Consider the following 17452-nt stretch of genomic DNA (forward strand, 5'->3'; position numbering starts at 1 on the left):
TATAGGGTGAATCTTGGCTTTTATTAAAGATGAGAGAGGAAATAGAGACCCATCAAAGCACATCATTACTATACCTTAGAAATATTGCTGATTACTAGTGAGAATAATCTTGCTAACATTATTGTCAAATGACCATGTCTAAATGGTCCTGAACCTTCTGACCTTCCCTTTTCCTAGATATTGTTACTGTTTTCTCCTTTGGTGGAGAAAACTGTTTTCTTGTTAGAGTTTTCAGGTTTTCAAAAGCTTCAGAAGAACTTCAGCAACTAAGACATTTGAATAGTATCCATTTTTTAAGTCCTGAAACTTCAACAAGTTTATAAATAGTGTTATAAATAGCAGCAGCACCTACTTCTCAGAAATAAACCAAATTCATAGTTTATGGGGGGAAATGTATATCCTGCTCACAATTTTAAATTTTCTACCTCTGCTAGCTTGTTAAATTTTCTCCTCCCTTCCCCTTCTTGTTTACCTTTCTCCTCTATTTTTCAAGCATCCTTAGTTAACAAACTCATGACAGTATGATCCACAAAATCTCCTTTTTTCATGTTATTGATGGACCTTCCATCATTGCGGTCAGGACAGTCCCCATTTTTACCTGTTTTTAAAATTAACAGATAGCAGTGCCTTAGAAAATATTCAATAATATTCATGAATAAGGTCATGTTTAATTTAGATGAGCTACTTATAGACCCAAAATGCTAAAATTAAATTTAAATATGAAAAGGTTGTTTTTGATCCCCTGGCACGTACAATGGTGAGTTAGCCCAGAGTGGTGGGAGACTTGGAGAGATTTACAAGTTTAAATTTCTTTATGGAGTAGTTTACAATTATCAAACCCCTTGCCATATAAGTGGAGAAAGAAGACAGAACTGAAACTCAGAGGATCATCATCAAAGGCTCCCATGGTCCCTTTCAATCCTCCAGGTGGCCATAATCCTGACCCTCTCCCTGTATAAAAGCTATTCTCCGGGCGGGCCACTTTCCTGAGGTCTTCCCAGGCCCTGCTGGGATATTCCAAGGGGATGTTGCTATGGCAAAGTGGTTTCTTCCATCTCCTCACTCCCCTCTCAGCTCTTGGTTTTCTCTTCCACTCCTCAAGCCTCTCTCAGTGATGCTGTCCCAGTGCCCATAGCTCAGGGCTCCTCTGGGACAAGGATTTAATTGTTTTTAATTATTTTTATTTTTTTTTAAATTGTGGTAAAGCCACATAATATAAAGCATACTATTTGTTCAGTGACATTAAGTACATTCGCATCATTGTGGAATTCTCACCATGATCCATCTCCTAAATTTTTCACCTTCCTAAACTGAAGTTCTGTCCCCAATAAACACTAATTCCCCATCCCCCATCCCCACCTCACCCCCTAACCCCTGGCACCTAGCTTCTACCAACGTACTTTCTGACTCTGAATTTGACTTTTCCAGATACCTCGTATAAGTGGAGTCAAACAGTGCTTATCTGCAACTAAAGTATATTGGAATGCATTTTTAAGGTTAATTAATATATGGGACAAGGATTTTAAATAGCTCAGACCCATGACAATGAGTCCAAGAAAATACACTCATTCCACTTATCAGTAGGAGCATTGCTGGTGTTAATGCACTGACGCTTAGGCACGGGGGGCTGGACCAGGCTCTCTCTCTTTCTCTCTCTCCTTCACCTTTTTCCTCTCTCAGCCTTTTTCTTCCCCACTCAGCTCTTACAGCCACACTGTCTGACCTCTAGATTCTCTGGGTGTATATTCCCTAGTTTGAGGGGACAATATTTATTCAACCACGTTCATTCATGTTGAAGAGAAGAGAAAGCTTTCCTTCCCCATCCCTAGAGTGAGAAAGACATGCAGAATTTCAAGAATTCTCTTTATCTAGGCAGTGGCAACCCACTCCAGTATTCTTGCCTGGAAAATCCCATGGACGGAGGAGCCTGGTAGGCTGCAGCCCATGGGGTCGCTAAGAGTCAGACAAGACTGAGCAACTTCACTTTCACTTTTCACTTTCATGCACTGGAGAAGGAAATAGCAACCCACTCCAGTGTTCTTGCCTGGAGAATCCCAGGGACAGGGGAGCCTTGTGGGCTGCCATTTATGGCAGCAACTTAGCAGTAGTAGCAGAGGCAACCCTTATCATGAGCACCTGAGTTCTGGAGTGATCTAACTGGTTTTCACAAACCTCTTTTGCAAAAGCATAAACATCTAGCCCCTCCTTTGGAACACAGCATCTATTGAACCTTGGTGCCTCCACCGAAACTCCCAACTTTGCATTGTGACAGGACAAGGAAGATTTAATTATTTTTTCATGGGAAAATACCATGTTCTGTTCTTCAGGGTAAAGTCTTTTCATAATGAAATGATAACACACAGAAAACTTCAAAAAAGCTTTTGCAACTTAGTGCAAAGGCCCAGGGATTACAAAAACGTGTAAGAAAAATGAAGTTATGAACAAACATTTATGGAATACCTCTTTGGTTGTTAGAGTACCTTGTTGGGTGCTCTGCATATGTTAACTTAATGAGTCTTCACAATAATCTTATAAAGTGCACACGATTATTCTCATTTTCTAGAATGAGTAGACTGAGGTTCTGCTGCTGCTGCTGCTGAGTCGCTTCAGTCGTGTCCGACTCTGTGCGACCCCATAGACGGCAGCCCACCAGGCTCCCCCGTCCCTGGGATTCTCCAGGCAAGAACACTGGAGTGGGTTGCCATTTCTTTCTCCAATGCATGAAAGTGAAAAGTGAAAGTGAAGTCGCTCAGTCGTGTCTGACTCTTCGTGACCCCATGGACTGCAGCCTACCAGGCTCCTCCATCCATGGGATTTTCCAGGCAAGACTACTGGTGTGGGGTGCCACAAAGGTGAAATAATCACCAACGATTTTCCACTAGTTAGTGGGAAAACCTAGACTTGTACCCAATCAGTGGGGAATTTTTTTCCTCTCCCTCTCTCAATACATTTATCTCATGAACACTATTAAGAAAAATTACCTTTAATGGCTTTTAAGTGAGTGTGAAAGTCACTTAGTCGTGTCCAACTCTTTGGGACCCCATAGACTATACAGTCCATGGAATTCTCCAGGCCAGAATACTGGAGTGGGTAGCTGTTCCCTTCTCCAGGGGATCTTCCCAACCCAGGGATCAAACCCAGGTCTCCCAAATCGCAGGTGGATTCTTTACCAGCTGAGCCACAGGGGAAGCCCTAATGGCTTTTAAGAAGCCATTAAAGGGGAGAGGAATTTCTTATTGTTGTCATTGCTGTTTTTACAGCATTAGTTTTCATGCAAATTATCCTTCTCATAATGTGAGTCAAAGTGACATTTTAAAGATCATGACACTTTCAATTCTTGACTCTTGTCTGTGAGTGTGTTTCTAAAGTTGAAGCCAAGTAGTAGAGCACTCAGCAACAAGGATCCTCATTCTAATTGACAGTGAGAAACACTGAGTAGGTAGATATTCCCAGAGGCAGAATACTTACTGATACCCGTAGTGTAAGCATTAAACTGTATGCTATAAAAAGCTCTTTTCGCATTCATTAAGAAATTGTGTGTCATCTGTTTCTTGCAGTTTGACCTAAGATAATTTGTCTCATGTCCTGGGCTTTAGTTATGCCTCCTTCAGACACACCTCCATTCCCTATGCCCATACTCTTGCCAGACATTGTTAATCAATCGTGGCACTGTTTCTTCCTGAACACTGGAACCTTCAGAGCTCCAGGAAGCCATAGCCAATTGGTTGATTGATTGATGTTGCCTGCAAGAAGATTAAATCTATTTATCCTTAGTTGCATGTCTTCCTCTAATTAAACTCATTGATCTGCTTATCTTCATGCCTTTTCTATCTCTGGTTCAGATTTTCCAAAGGAAGACCTCTAAATATTCATACTTTTCATGTTTCCCTCCTTGGATACAGCTATGTACAAGAAGGCACTAGATTCATGTCACAAAAATAACTTTTGTTTGGTAAATGGATATATTTCCCTATTCTTCCTAAATCAGCATCCTAATTGGAACTGCCAAAACAACCAAGTTTAACCTTAAACTTGAGAGGACCTGAGACTGAAGTCAACATATTATGTAAAGAAGACAAAAATTCCCTGGAAGAAGAGAGAACAGTGGCTGTGGCCACTGAAGGAGACAGGTGATCACTAGCTACCAGCTCCTCAGCTCTCAGAAGCTAGAGTTCTATGTTCAAGAATGGACGAAGTGATGCCAGGTGTTAACAAAAGCCTTTTGACCAAAAAGTGCTGAGGTTACACAAATATTTGACCAAGAATTGTCTCTGCTGATGGACTGAAAGCCCTGAAAAATCACCCATTTCCAGCACTGATGGGTTTCCTTTTCCTAAAGATATGTGCAACAGAATTACTTGTCACATTGACATCTGCAATCACATTCTCTGTGGCAGAGTTTAACAGCATGTCATAGACTATTACGACATGTGGCCCATCAGATGACTTGTCTGGATGCCCTAGGCTTCTGTGATACCCCCTCAACTGCTGCTGATGACACCTACATGCTGGCAGTGAATAAATTCAGCACCCATTCCCCTCCATCAGTCATAATGCATCTCTGCTAAACACCTCAACTACACCGAGGTCCATAAGGGCATTGCAATGATAACGTGGTAACCCAAGGCATTACAGGGCTCTGAATTGCTGGGGTCTGCTACAATCACAAGATAATCTTTATGGTGGCTTAAATCATAATGGCTACTGGATAATAATAGCACACTTATGTGCAAGTCATCCCCTTTCTTATGGAAATAGGGAGATGTGCTAATGAACACTAGTAATCATTTCAGTGATTCTTTTTAGTTACTCTTACAACATGGACTTTATTCTCCCTTATGGTTTATGCTTTTAACCCTTTTAAGCAAAGAGACAAGTGAACATGAACAGCAACAACCAAATAAGTCCCCTGTCAGAGAAGCTGGAACTCTTAGGTCACAAATTATCATTGCAATAGCAGTATGGGCCTCGTCCTGGTTAAAGCATTCATCAGAGATGAATCATTACTGTTGGAGTCAGGGAAAAGACAGAGGGGATCATTGCAAATGATGCCTGAGCTATTTACTGTGGGATTGATGGGCCAATAACTTCACTCAAAAATTTCTAATGTTGCAACCTAGGCATAAAGTAGACCATGCTTGTTGAATTGAAGTGGAAGGCAACGAATCAAGCATCCCCTATGCCAAGGATTCATTGAATCCTTTTGCTTCACACCTGGAGGACTACAATAATATCCCAGTGACTCATCTCCTGGTCAATCACCTGTTGACACTCCAGTCCATTCTCGCTATGCAGTCACGTTCTCATCTGAAATAGCTCCATTTCAGTACTCTCCCCTGGAATTTGACCCTTCCAGGCCAACCTGTCACTGCCCAATGTCTGCACTCTATTTTGCATGAAACGAGGTAACTCACCACTGCCACGTTTCTCACCGCCCATTTGAAATGGATTCTCTGACTTGCCGTATCCCACCCAACCTCCAAGACGCTCTTCTGCCTCTGTTTCTTCTAGGAAGTCTTCCTAGCCATCATCCTCATCTTTCTTCCTCTGAAACCATTCATTCATTCCAAATATTCCTCTGAGCACTGACCACATGAGTAGAGAGGTTTTTATCAGAGAGTCCTTGCCACTTTGACACATATCATTTCTCCATCAGGTTGTTAGAATCTTTGCATGCAACGAGCCTATATTTTTTATCACCCACTCCCCTGCCCCAGTTGTGTCTTCCTGGTGTCTTCCATGGTACATGACACTGTGTGTTACCAGAGAAGGGTCTGGTGGTACGAGGCTGCTCTGCCAGAGTCCTCAGCATCTCAGGAGAGCTGGAATATAAGAATATCTCTTGTGTGTCTGATGCCTGGATCCAGAGTCCCAGCACAATGGCCGTTTGCTCAGTGACATGTGCTTCCATCAGGACATCTCCTTGTGGTAAATCCTTAGGCCTAGGAACCAGAAAATCAAACTCCAAAAGCTAGTCCCTGGACTACAAATGCTTTGAAAGGGGCTTCTTTCTATCTTTGTCCTCAAATCAATTTCATTATTGCCTTTTTTTTAAAATTTCTTTTTGGCTGTGCTGGGTCTTCGTTGCTTTGTGAGGCTTTCTCTAGTTTCAGTGTGCAGGGGCTACTCTTCATTGCAGTGCATAGGCTCATGGCAGAGGCTTTAGGCATGCAGGCTTCAGTTGATGTGGCATGTGGGCTCAGCAGTTGCAGCTTATGGGCTTACTTGCTCCCCAGCATATGGAATCTTCCTGGACCAGGGATCGAACCCATGTTCCCTGCATTGGCCGGTGGACTCCTATCCACTGAGCCACAGGGAAGCCCCCTTATTGCCTTTTCAAACCTCAGCTGTGATTTCCTGATTCAGTTGAAGGATATGTGAATGCAAATACTTCCTTTGAATATTGAAAAGCTTTTCATTTAAAACACAAGTATTCCAGGTCAGTGAACCTCCCACCTTGCTGCCTTGGCTCCTCGCACATCCTTGTGACCACCTTTTGGAAGTTAGAGTCTAAAGAGAAGTTACAGTGAGATCTATGTAAGCAAAATTGGCACATCTGACAAATTTTCAACAACACAGTATGTGATGGTCTCCACACTTGGATGCATGGGAGCAAATGAAAATGAGCGAGTTGTAAGGCACTGGGGAATATTAAAAAATTCCCCATAGAGTACTGCCAAGGGTTTGACAAGCTGAGATGGTGTTCCCAACTGTGCTGAAAGGAGAACAAAAATGAAAAACGCTCAACTTCACAGAAGCCATCCTGACTTTAGAACCACCCAACCCCACACTTCCACCTCTCAGACAAAGCCTCCCATTAAAGGGTTCCCTCCGTCAGGCCATTGTGGGTCCCTCTGGCTCTGACATTAGCACTGCCTTCCCCTCAATAAGGGATGCTAAGGCCCAGGAAAGAAGAGAGGAGCGAAGGAGGGGCAAAGGGGGACAAAAGTGACGCCATGTTTTAGTAATGTCACCGTGAGGTGTTGGCAAGCAAGACTGCACTTGGGGAAGAGGCTGGTGAGACGCTGTGTGTGCCTTTTCTTCTCTGCACTCAGAACACAGGCAGAGCATCTCATTACCGCCAGGCGAGCACAGACTCGTGTCAATCTTCTTGGAAGCAGAATGCCTCACTCCACATCCCAGTGTGTTCTGTAGCTGTCAGGTGCCTGCCTCCTCTGAAGCCTTCTCCCGGGCTAAACACGCTGACATCCTGCCTAAAATAGAACCCACAACCCTGCCACCTAAGTGAATCCAGCTTCTGCAGGCTTTCATCTGGGGCCAATCAGGAGGAGTGGGGCTTCCCAGGCCCAGGGAAGTCAGACAGGATGGGTGAGCCTCTGGACTTTCCCAGTGCATTGAGGAGAGGGGCGTTGTACATTTCATGGTGCAGGTGAGGAGAGTGGGAGTAGCCTGCATCAGAATCAGACAAGGAACTTGCTCCCCCCGTTGCCTGTGGAATCAAAGCCTTTGGACCCTTTGGATGTTAACGCAAGACCAGTCATCAATAAAGTACTTATGCGCCCTGATCTGTTGATGTGGACTCCTGCTGAGCTTGCCGGCACTGATGGGACAGGCTCATGGCCAGTGCTGCTGGAGGGACAGCACAGTCTTGCTCAGTGAGACTGTGGAGCTACAAACTCCCTGCAGGACCACTGACCACTCTCTCGGGAACGACTTGCCTTGATTGTCTGCCATTGACAACTGCCATGGATACCTGATATTTGCACAGCTCCTCCATTAGCGCCATCCCACAGGAGCTTCTGTGGTGGAAGCATGGCCTGCCGAGTGGGGAGGGATGTCTCTCAACCCTGATCTTTGGACTGAATCCTGTGGTCTTGCAGGTCTTCTGCAATGCCAGCTGTATCTGGAATCCAAGAGACAGCTGAACCCAGAAACCACTCCTTCCCAAGATAGCTATTGAGAAACTATGTCTCAAGCCCTGCCTGGGGCACTCTGGGCACAGAAAATGGAATCATTTATAAATTTAGTATATAAGCAGCTAAGCGTCTGGTGGGAAACTGCAAACAGAATGCAGGGCTTTTCCTAAGAGCAGGTGCCCTCCTGGGTCCTCCCTGTGGTGGAAGCCAGGGGATACATGGAAAAGTGAGCATTTGGGGGTCCTGCAGACCTGGACCCCAGCTCTGCCACTTGCAAACTCCTCCCTGAACCTCCACTGTCTTACCTGCTAAAAAAGGGTGAGACTAGTGCCCGCAGGACTGAGCTGTTGTGAGAATGTGGAATGAATGAAAACCACACCCATGAAAGCACTTCCTGAGATAGTATTGTTAATATGTCGGGGTGGCCCCCCTCAGGTCACGTTACCACAGTTCACGTCTGGGAAGTGTCCCTGGAAGACAACCAACAGAGCAGAGCTGCATAACCATCCTGGGGTACCTGGAGGGGACAGCATCCAACCTGAATTCCATGACTCTCCCTGGGAGAGTCCACGACATTGGAAAAGAGAGTTGTATTTTCTTTTCTCACCAATTAGATTTGTCCCTGTCAACTTATGAATGTGTCTGTTTCCAGATCTTATGAACACCTCTGTTCATGCTCCCTTTCTCCCACCACGGGGACTGGATCCAGCCAGGCCCTCTTGTGATGCCCTGCATGAGCTCTTTACTGACACCAGAGGCTACCAGATACAGAGAAAAGCCTCCCCCACCTGCCACAGAAGCCTTGATCCTCTCACCTCTAGGGCCCAGTTTAAAATCCATGTTTTAAAATGCACTTTCAGAGACTTCCCTGGCAGTCCAGTGGTTAGGAATTTGACTTCCAGTGCAGGGGCTGCCGTTTTGATCCCTTGTCAGGGATCTATGATACACATGCCTTGTGGCCAAAACCAAAACCTAAAACAGAAGCAATATTGTAACACATTCAGTGAAGACTTTTACAATGGTCCACATCAAAAAAAAATTAAAAACAGAATGCTCTTTGAAAAATGTTCAGTCCTCACTCATCATTTCACCTCTATTTTGAGTTTCAAATATCAGTTAATGATCCCAGTTCTCCCTCAGAAAGCATAGGCTCCTTGACGATATTGTAGAGGAGGCGGCACAGCTGGGAATGGACTTCTGTGTCCCTGACTTCAGAGTCCGGGCTCTCCACCACCGTGATCACCAGGGTGCTGCTGGGGCATCCAGTCATGCTGGGATGTCAGGGAGCTAACCTCCGACCTGAGAGAGGAGCAGGAGGGTGGGGAAGGGAAGGAGGGCTGGAGAGGGCAGGAGAGACCCAAGCAGAGGAGAGGGTATAAGGAAGCACATTGTGTGTGAGGAGCCCTGTGGGGAAGGGGCACAGCTCCCCAGCCAGATCAGGGCCTTCAGTGCATGAGTCGTTGATGCTCCGTCTGCTTCTGAGACAGAGCAGGTGTGTCTGCTGCACTGGCAGAAGTCACATGTTTCTGCCCTCACTGATGCCTGAGTTTCCTTCCTTTTTTTATATATATATTGGAGTATAGTTGTAGTGTAGTATAGTATTAGGTGTTGTGTTAGTTTCAGATGTCCAGCAAAGTGTCTCAGATATACAGAAACATATATATATATATTCTTTTTCAGATTCTTTTTGCAGATAGGTTGTTACAGAGTATGGAGTAGAGTTCCCTTTGCTATACAGTAGGTCCTTGTTGGTTGTATATAGTAGGGTATATCTGTTAATCCATGATTTTAGTTTTAAATAAGATGTTTTTCCTTTTCGTCCAGGCACTCGGTCTACATGTGTTTCTCTCTCCTTTACATGCTCATCCTTTGCCACTTTCTTTCTTCTCCAGATGGGTCTGAGGATTCTGAATCAGCTCTCAGAGAGCCTCCAACAGAGACCAGAGCATGAGAGAGGTTCAGGTGCCTGTGCCAACTCTGAGCAGAGCCTGGAGCCTCACCTGTGGGCCTGTTTCTTGCAGATTATTGGGACCATTCCTCTGATGCCGAATCCAGGGCCCTCAAGCCAAACAGCAAGTGGCACGCAGGGCCTTCAAGTGCAGCCGATTACCCCCCAGCTCCTGACGAATGCCCAGGGCCAGATCATTGCCACAGTCATCGGGAACCAGATCCTGCCTGTGATCAACACGCAGGGCATCACGCTCTCCCCCATCAAGCCCGGCCAGCAGGTAAAGGCCTCTTGTCCAGACAGCTGGACACCTCTCCTTACCGTCCTTCTTCTCTTTGGGCTCAATCAATGAAAAATAATTTTTAAATTAGAAAATATTTAATCTCACTAATCCTAACATATCGATACTTGTTTTTTTTTAAAAAGCAAGTAGCTTTATTTTTCATTCTTAGTGAATATGAGTGACAACTAAATAATTGCTAATCTATAAACAAGAATATATTCAGTTACAACAGGGACAATTGCCTAAAGTTCAATAAATTTGTGTTCTTATTTATCACAGCTTATGATACTTAACTTTCAGTCAATTTTAAAAGGGGTCAACAAGAAACTAAGACCAGTTAATGACTTATCTGTAAATGGGGGGGGGAAAGTATTACACATTAAGAGATCCCAAATTGATGCTGTTGAAAGTGCTTCCTAGAAATTAGGGAATGAAAAATAGGAGGTTCTAATTGGCAGAATTTTATTAAAGCCATGAGAATCCAGTATGTTTTATCCATTCAAATATCAATCAAGCACTTTCTGTGTGTTATACTAGAAGCTGGGTACACAGCCCTGAAGAAGAACAACATGGTCCCTGACCTCATGGAGTTTCTGGTTAATTGTTTTCTTCAATAAACCTTTCTTGATAACCCACTATACACTGAGCCCCTGCTTAATGATAAGAAACAGGGTTGAAAGAGTGACAGTTTCTTGTCTTAAGGAGCTCATAGTCTTGTAGAGGACACAGATGTATGAGCACAGCCCCATTGTGCAATAAAACAGAATGTCCTGGGACTTCCCTGCTGGTCCAGTGGTTACAAATGTTGTTGACCCATCATTCACCTGACTCCAACCCATCCATCAAGACTCACTTCCAAACCACGTGAGCACTTCCACTGCGGGGAGGCGGGGGACGGGGTGGGGGGAGGGGGGGTGGAGCGGGCGAGGAACTAAGATCCAGTGACATGGATCTTTATTAAAAAATTTTAATAAATAAATAAGACAGCATGTCCTGTAACAGGACAGGTATGCACAAAGTTTAGTATCATCACAAAGATGGAAGTGACTGACTTTGTCCAGAGAGTGTTGAGTCCTCACATGGTTTGGAAGTGAATCTTAATGGATGGGTTGGAGTCAGCCAGGTGAATGATGGGTCAACAACATTCCAGACAGTGGGCATAGCAGGCACAGAGGCAGGGACACACAAAGAAGCCTGGAGTGCTAAAACACAGGGCAAAGGTTCATGTGACTGAAAGGCAGAGTGAATCTGAGAACAGTCATGGAAGGGGCCTAATATTCAAACTGAAAAGGGTGGCTTTGTCCCAGTATGATCTTGAGGCATTCCTCATCTTTGTGCCTCAGTTTTCTCATCTATAAAATGGGGAAATGTCAGTATCTCCCTCACATAGCAGCTGGGGGGCCTCTCTTACTCCCGTGGTTCTCCCTCTAAATCAAAACCACTGCCTGTGAGCCAGGGTTCCCACCACCCTCTTCTTCCCCAGCTTTCTCACAGGCAGTGGGACAGCCCCTGACAAATGTATCATGAAGACTTCTACCCCCTCCCTCTGCCCCTGTCTCTCAGCTATTTTCTTTCTTTTACTATTTACAGGATTCCACTGTATTCTCTAACCTTCTAAATAGTTCCCCCAAGGGAACTGGACTGGTCCCTGCTGGTCCAGTGGTTAAGACTCTGAGCTTCCACTGCAAGAGGCACGCGTTCCATCCCTGTTCAGGGAACTAAGATCTCACATGCCACACAGGGTGGCCAAAAAAATGAATAAGTAGTTCCCCCAAATGTTTCACTGGCTTTTTAATCTCTAGTTCTATCTGTTCAAACCTATGTTCAAAATTATCTCTGGGCGCAGAAATGAGAAAATTAATCTTTTTGCACAATCTGCTAAAAAACTATTTCTGTCAGCAAACCCAAGTTGTAAATTGCCAAGAAGGTGATGAATTAATTAGAGATCATCAACATTTAATACAAGTAGCTCTCACTCTCACTTTGAATTTCTGCGTAGGGTGTGTGGGTGATAGACCACTGCCATTATACAAGATGACAGCTGTATATTTGAGGTAGTACAGTGTTGATCCAGAAGGACCTAACTAAGAAACGGCAAGTAAGAGGGAGGTACGGTGGTCCTCCTCAAACCCTCACCCACTATCAACAGTGTGAATCCATCTACACAGTCTCTCTTGTGAGCATAGATGCACCTCAGAATCTTGCTCACACCCTACCTGTTGACCCCTGGAATGAAACCTCATTATCACAGTGGGAATGTCTGGTCCTCTGCTAGTCTAACCACTGCCATCAACCCTGTTGGTAGAACTGGAGATCTAGCAACTGGGAAGAAACAGCCAGCCTCTAGGGGATGTGCCTTGCCCATCCAACTCATGCCATTTACAACGATCGCAGAGAGCAGGAGTTGCCTTGCCAGTATATGTGCATGCATCTCTCATGAAAGTGCATGCTGAGAGCACATGTGTGCACAGCTGAAAAGAGTGACACTCAAACCTTCCTGAATCCTCAAGTCACGGCAGGCACCCATGGGCCTGTCCCATTGTTCAAGGCACATGCCAGGGGTCTACTCAAGTCCTAGAAAGGTCAAGGGAACTGATGACAGACCTGGTGAGAAATATCAGGAGAAGAGTGCCATACTGTTTCTTGGCATCAGCTCTGATTGAAACACCTCGGAAAGTGTAGTAAAGTTAACAAGTTGGGTGAATCAACAGGAAATGCTCAAGTCTGAGTCCCAGATGTAAAAGGGGGAATTCTGAGTATAGAGGGTCATAAAATGCCGAGAGTCCAAAAGTAAAAAGCTCAGACCTAGAGATATATATAAGAATAGTGGTCTTCAATTTTTTCTTTAAATATTACCCTTTACATTGAAGAGATATAATATGGACAACCACTAAAAAATAAAGGATTTCTCTTGTACAGTAGAGAAGTTTCTCAATTTATTTTTTCATATGATTTATGACAAATGCTTGATCTCACCAGAGCATAGTTCCAGCAGTAAAATATGTCATAAATTACAAAAGCAGAGAAATCCCTAACTCGCACTCAAAAGGAAGTCCACTTTTTATGGAGTGAAGTACAGGCCTCTTGGGCTAGATGACCTGGGGTGATTCATTTTAATTTAATAAAAATAATTTTAAAATCTTAATTTTTACACATGCCTACCACTAGTTAAAAGAACCTGGATAAAATCGAGGAGTGAAGAGTCAACTACTCTTGAGGATGCTTTGTTCCAATGATGAAAGATTGAGAACCTGCAAAGTTATCATCTGAAATACAAACAGTATTTTTTTTAAAAAAACATAAACCAGTATCTGATAGTCCTAGATATCACTTCCATAGTATCGAATCGGGAATTCTTGGTGAGCAATGCAAAGAGATAAAGGTCAGAAAATGACTAGATAAGAAAGAGAGGGGGACTTCCCTGGTGGTCCAGTGGTTGAGACTCTCTGCTCCCAGTGCCGGGGATGTGAGTTTGATCCCTGGTCAGGGAAGTAAGATCTCACATGCTGCACAAAAAAAAAAAAAAAATATGAGGGAGAGAGAAGTATCTTTCTGTGCATGGAACAAAGAACTTAATACAAAAATATTTGGTAGAGCTTGAAAGTAAACTTTCCTTTCCTGCATAAGATTCTGCAGCTCCAAAAGTCAGAGTGACCCACATGCCAGGGTTTGCCCTTATTATTCTGTGATTGTGAATTCATGATTTCTTCATGAGCAGCACAGAAATCATGTTGTGTATGTTTATTCTTCCTCTGACTAAATCCCAACAAGTTTATGGGAGATTTTTAATGTCATTAAGAAAATAGAGACACGGAAAAGGGAAAATGTGATTTGTAAAATCAAAGCATTGAAATTTTTCAAAAATTAAATACTATGGCTATAATACTTGGAGACTGCCATCCATGAAGGCACTCAATTGTTCTTCAAAATGTAATCTTGATGCTAATAGGAAGCCAAAGGAAAATGATTTATTTAAACTAGCTGTCTAAAATGCCGTGCATGCTAAGTCGCTTCAGTCGTGACCAACTCTTTGCCCCCCTACGGTCTATAGCCCGCCAGGCTCTTCTGTCTGTGGGATTCTCCAGGCAAGAACACTGGAGTGGGTTGCCATGCCCTCCTCCAGGGGATAGTCTTGACCCAGGGATCAAACCCACATCTCTTACATCACCTGCACTGGCAGGTGGGTTATTTACCACTAGCACCACAGGGAAGCCCCTAAAATGCTACATGATTCTCTAAATCCATCTGATTTTTTTATTTTTTTTTTCAAGTAAAAAAATATAGTCACCATTTTTTTCCCAGCTGTTACCTAAATCAGTAGTTTTCAATTTTTTCTTGGAGCCATCCAGAATGAGACACAAATAAGGTATTTCTACCCATACAGGATCTAAAATAGCCATAAGTGTTTCCTAGAGAAAGGAAATGTGTGTCAGTGACCCCAATACAAAACAGACCTTTGACCTTCCAGACACACATCCGGGCATCTCACCTCTCTGGTCTCCCCTGGTCGCTCCCAGTCGAGCTCAGCTGACAGAGCATGTGCTCCCTGCCCACCCTAGCCTGGAATGCCTTTCCCACCTCTTCTGTCTGGCAAACTCCCACCACCATCCCCCTGCCCAGGATCCCTCCTTTGTGAAGCTCCCATTTATCATGCTCTCATCTTGGTTCTCCCCTCACTCCATTCACTGTCAGCAGTCTGTACTGTCTACACCTGAAAGGCAGGGGCCAGACAGATTCAGCCTTGCTCAGGACCCAGCCTATGCTGCGTGCTCCATCCATCGTGTTTAACTGCTACCAAATGGTAGTGTTTCCCTATCAGGGACACCAGATTCCAGAGTCATGCTCCCTGAGGAGCCCAGCCCAGGCCCTTCCGTGGCTTTCTGATTCTGTGTCTTTTGCCATTTTCCAGTATGTTCCAAACCAGCACCTGCCAACAGCTTGGGGAGAACTTCCACACAGCACTCTCTTCCCTAATTCTCTTTCTTTCTCTGTTAACCCCTTCCTCTGCACTAAGATGCAGAGTTCTATCATGTTCTAGATATGATACCCAAGGGAGTTTTTAACTATCAGAATTTTTCAAAATTTTAGTACTCAAAAGTTTTCAAGTTAGGTTGTCCTAAGGTCAACCCTGAACCTTCCAGCAAATTTAACACCTGCACAGTTGGCCACATCCACTGTAGAATGAACTCCTTGATAACATTCAGGTATTCTTTATGTCCTCCTAATTAAAAGTTCTTACTAAATCTAGGCTCTGGCTTCTCTTGTCTAGACGCAATAAATCTACTTTCTTTACCCTTTTTCTAAGACAAGATCCTTCCAAAACCTTAAGTGGTCCCTCAACCAGCAGCCTTTGCCTCACTTGGGAACCTGTTAGAAATGCAGATTATTGACTCCCACCTGGACCTACTGCACCAGACACTGTGGGGTAGGGTCCAGGGATCTGTGTTCTACCAGCCCTCCGGGTGATTCTGAGAGTGCTTAAATCTTGAGAACCACCGATTTCATTTCTTCTGCACCCACTTTGCCTCTACCTGTTTGGAAAGTTTCTTCTCCCCCCTACCCAAATGAATTTCTCTGTATTTAATCCCATTTGAATTTTACTGTTTATATAAATTAACTTTTTCCAATTCATCTATCACATTCTGGTTCTTCATTTTATCCCATTTTCCAATATGCTTGTCACCTTCACTTATTTGTATATCAATTGTGAATTTAATTAGAAGATGCTTTATTCCAGAAACTATAATATTGTTAAGGATATACTGTGTTACACAAGGAAGACAGATGAGGAGCACTGGCACAGAAAATCCAGAAAGCCTTCAAAGTGTGCCTATATCTATTTTTGTTGAATACAGTAAATAGCAGCAGTGCCAACCAACACAAACAAACCAACAAAGCCAGCCTATGAGATGCAGTAAGAAGCGTAAAGCTTAAGGGACTCTGAATCCTGTTTCTGCCTGTCTCTCATCCCCTGTGTGGGATGAACATCCTCACATCCTTCTCTCCGTCCCTGGATGAAGCAGAGCCCCAGGCTAACACGAACTGCCCCTTCCTTTTCCTCCTTTTTGGTGGACTTTCTATGCCTGTATTAATTTGCTAGAAATGCCATAACCTTAAAATCTTGATTCTTTCCAAGTAAGAACTTTTTAGAATTTTTATGGGTTATTCTGAACTGTTTGGTTAAACGCTGGAAGGTAAGCAGGACCCCAGTGTTCTAAAAAAAAAGTGGTCATTTCCTTTGGACAAAATACATCTTTCCTAGATTCTTAGTTATCTTACATTCATCTCTTTCTTTGACTGTGTAGACATAGAACAAACTCTCAATAAAGCTACTTTGTTTTCCTCTAGAATTCCTTCTCTTGTGTGGACTGAAGCCTAGTAATTTTTCTTTACTGAGTTGTGTATGAGAAAAAGAAATTTAAATTGATTATTGTCTTATCCAGTTCCTTGATGGTACTTTGCCACACCCAGGGCCAATAAAATATTGATGAAATGGTAAAACCAAAGACTAGCTCATGATTCAGTAACTCAAAACTGTGCAAAGCTTTTGTCAAGTAACAATATTTAGAAGGACAACTCAATAGGTTAGAGGGGATAGACTGACATGCAAATATCCATCACATTTTATTAAGCAAATTAAAAATAGATTTAATCTTCAGTGTGTGTTCCTACAGAATAAAATTTACTGGATTCGATTGTTGATTATGTGCTCAGCAGATTGGCTAATTACTTTAGGCAGATGCTTGTTGCATATTAATTTGAGTTCCATGTCAATTACAACTACCTTACTTCACAATCGTAGCACAGTGGAGTAACAATAAGGATCTTCCCTTGAGATGTAATTGCAGGAAATTGTGGAACAGGACAGCCTGGCATCCTGGAAAGAGCCCTGAACTATGGGGCGAGAGCCTAGATTCTAAGGCAGACTCATGGGCTTGGGAGAGTCACTTACTTCCCATAATTGGGCCAGCTATATCTGCTGCATGAGATGGCTGGATGGCATCACTGACTTGATGGACGTGAGTCTCAGTGAACTCCGGGAGTTGGTGATGGACAGGGAGGCCTGGCGTGCTGCGATTCATGGGGTCGCAAAGAGTCGGACACGACTGAGCGACTGATCTGATCTGAGAGCTAGCCTGTGAATCTGGAGAGCAAAAGCATTACCACGGGGTAGGGGGGGAGGGTGGGATGGGAAGGGAAATAGGTCCCTAAACACATTTCCAAAGTAGCACATGATTAACAATTGTGTGAAAGTAGAATGTTAATTGATGGTTAAAAACACTTTAGGGAATTAAAAAGACTGTCGACCACAGGTGTTGGTGATGCTGCACAGCAACTGGAATT

The 17452-nt window shown here is 43.7% G+C and overlaps 1 protein-coding gene across 1 annotated transcript in view; it reads left to right on the forward strand.

Annotated features, from left to right (window-relative positions):
• Positions 1-17452, forward strand: part of POU6F2 (POU class 6 homeobox 2) — a 504980-nt gene that overhangs the window by 471712 nt on the left and 15816 nt on the right. Inside the window, exon 7 of the mRNA XM_070368781.1 lies at positions 9899-10105. Within this exon, the coding sequence (XP_070224882.1) occupies positions 9899-10105 (207 nt within the window). The remainder of the gene's footprint in view (positions 1-9898; positions 10106-17452) is intronic.

Source organism: Bos mutus, chromosome 4, assembly GCF_027580195.1.
Source record: "Bos mutus isolate GX-2022 chromosome 4, NWIPB_WYAK_1.1, whole genome shotgun sequence".
Lineage (NCBI taxonomy): Eukaryota > Metazoa > Chordata > Mammalia > Artiodactyla > Bovidae > Bos > Bos mutus.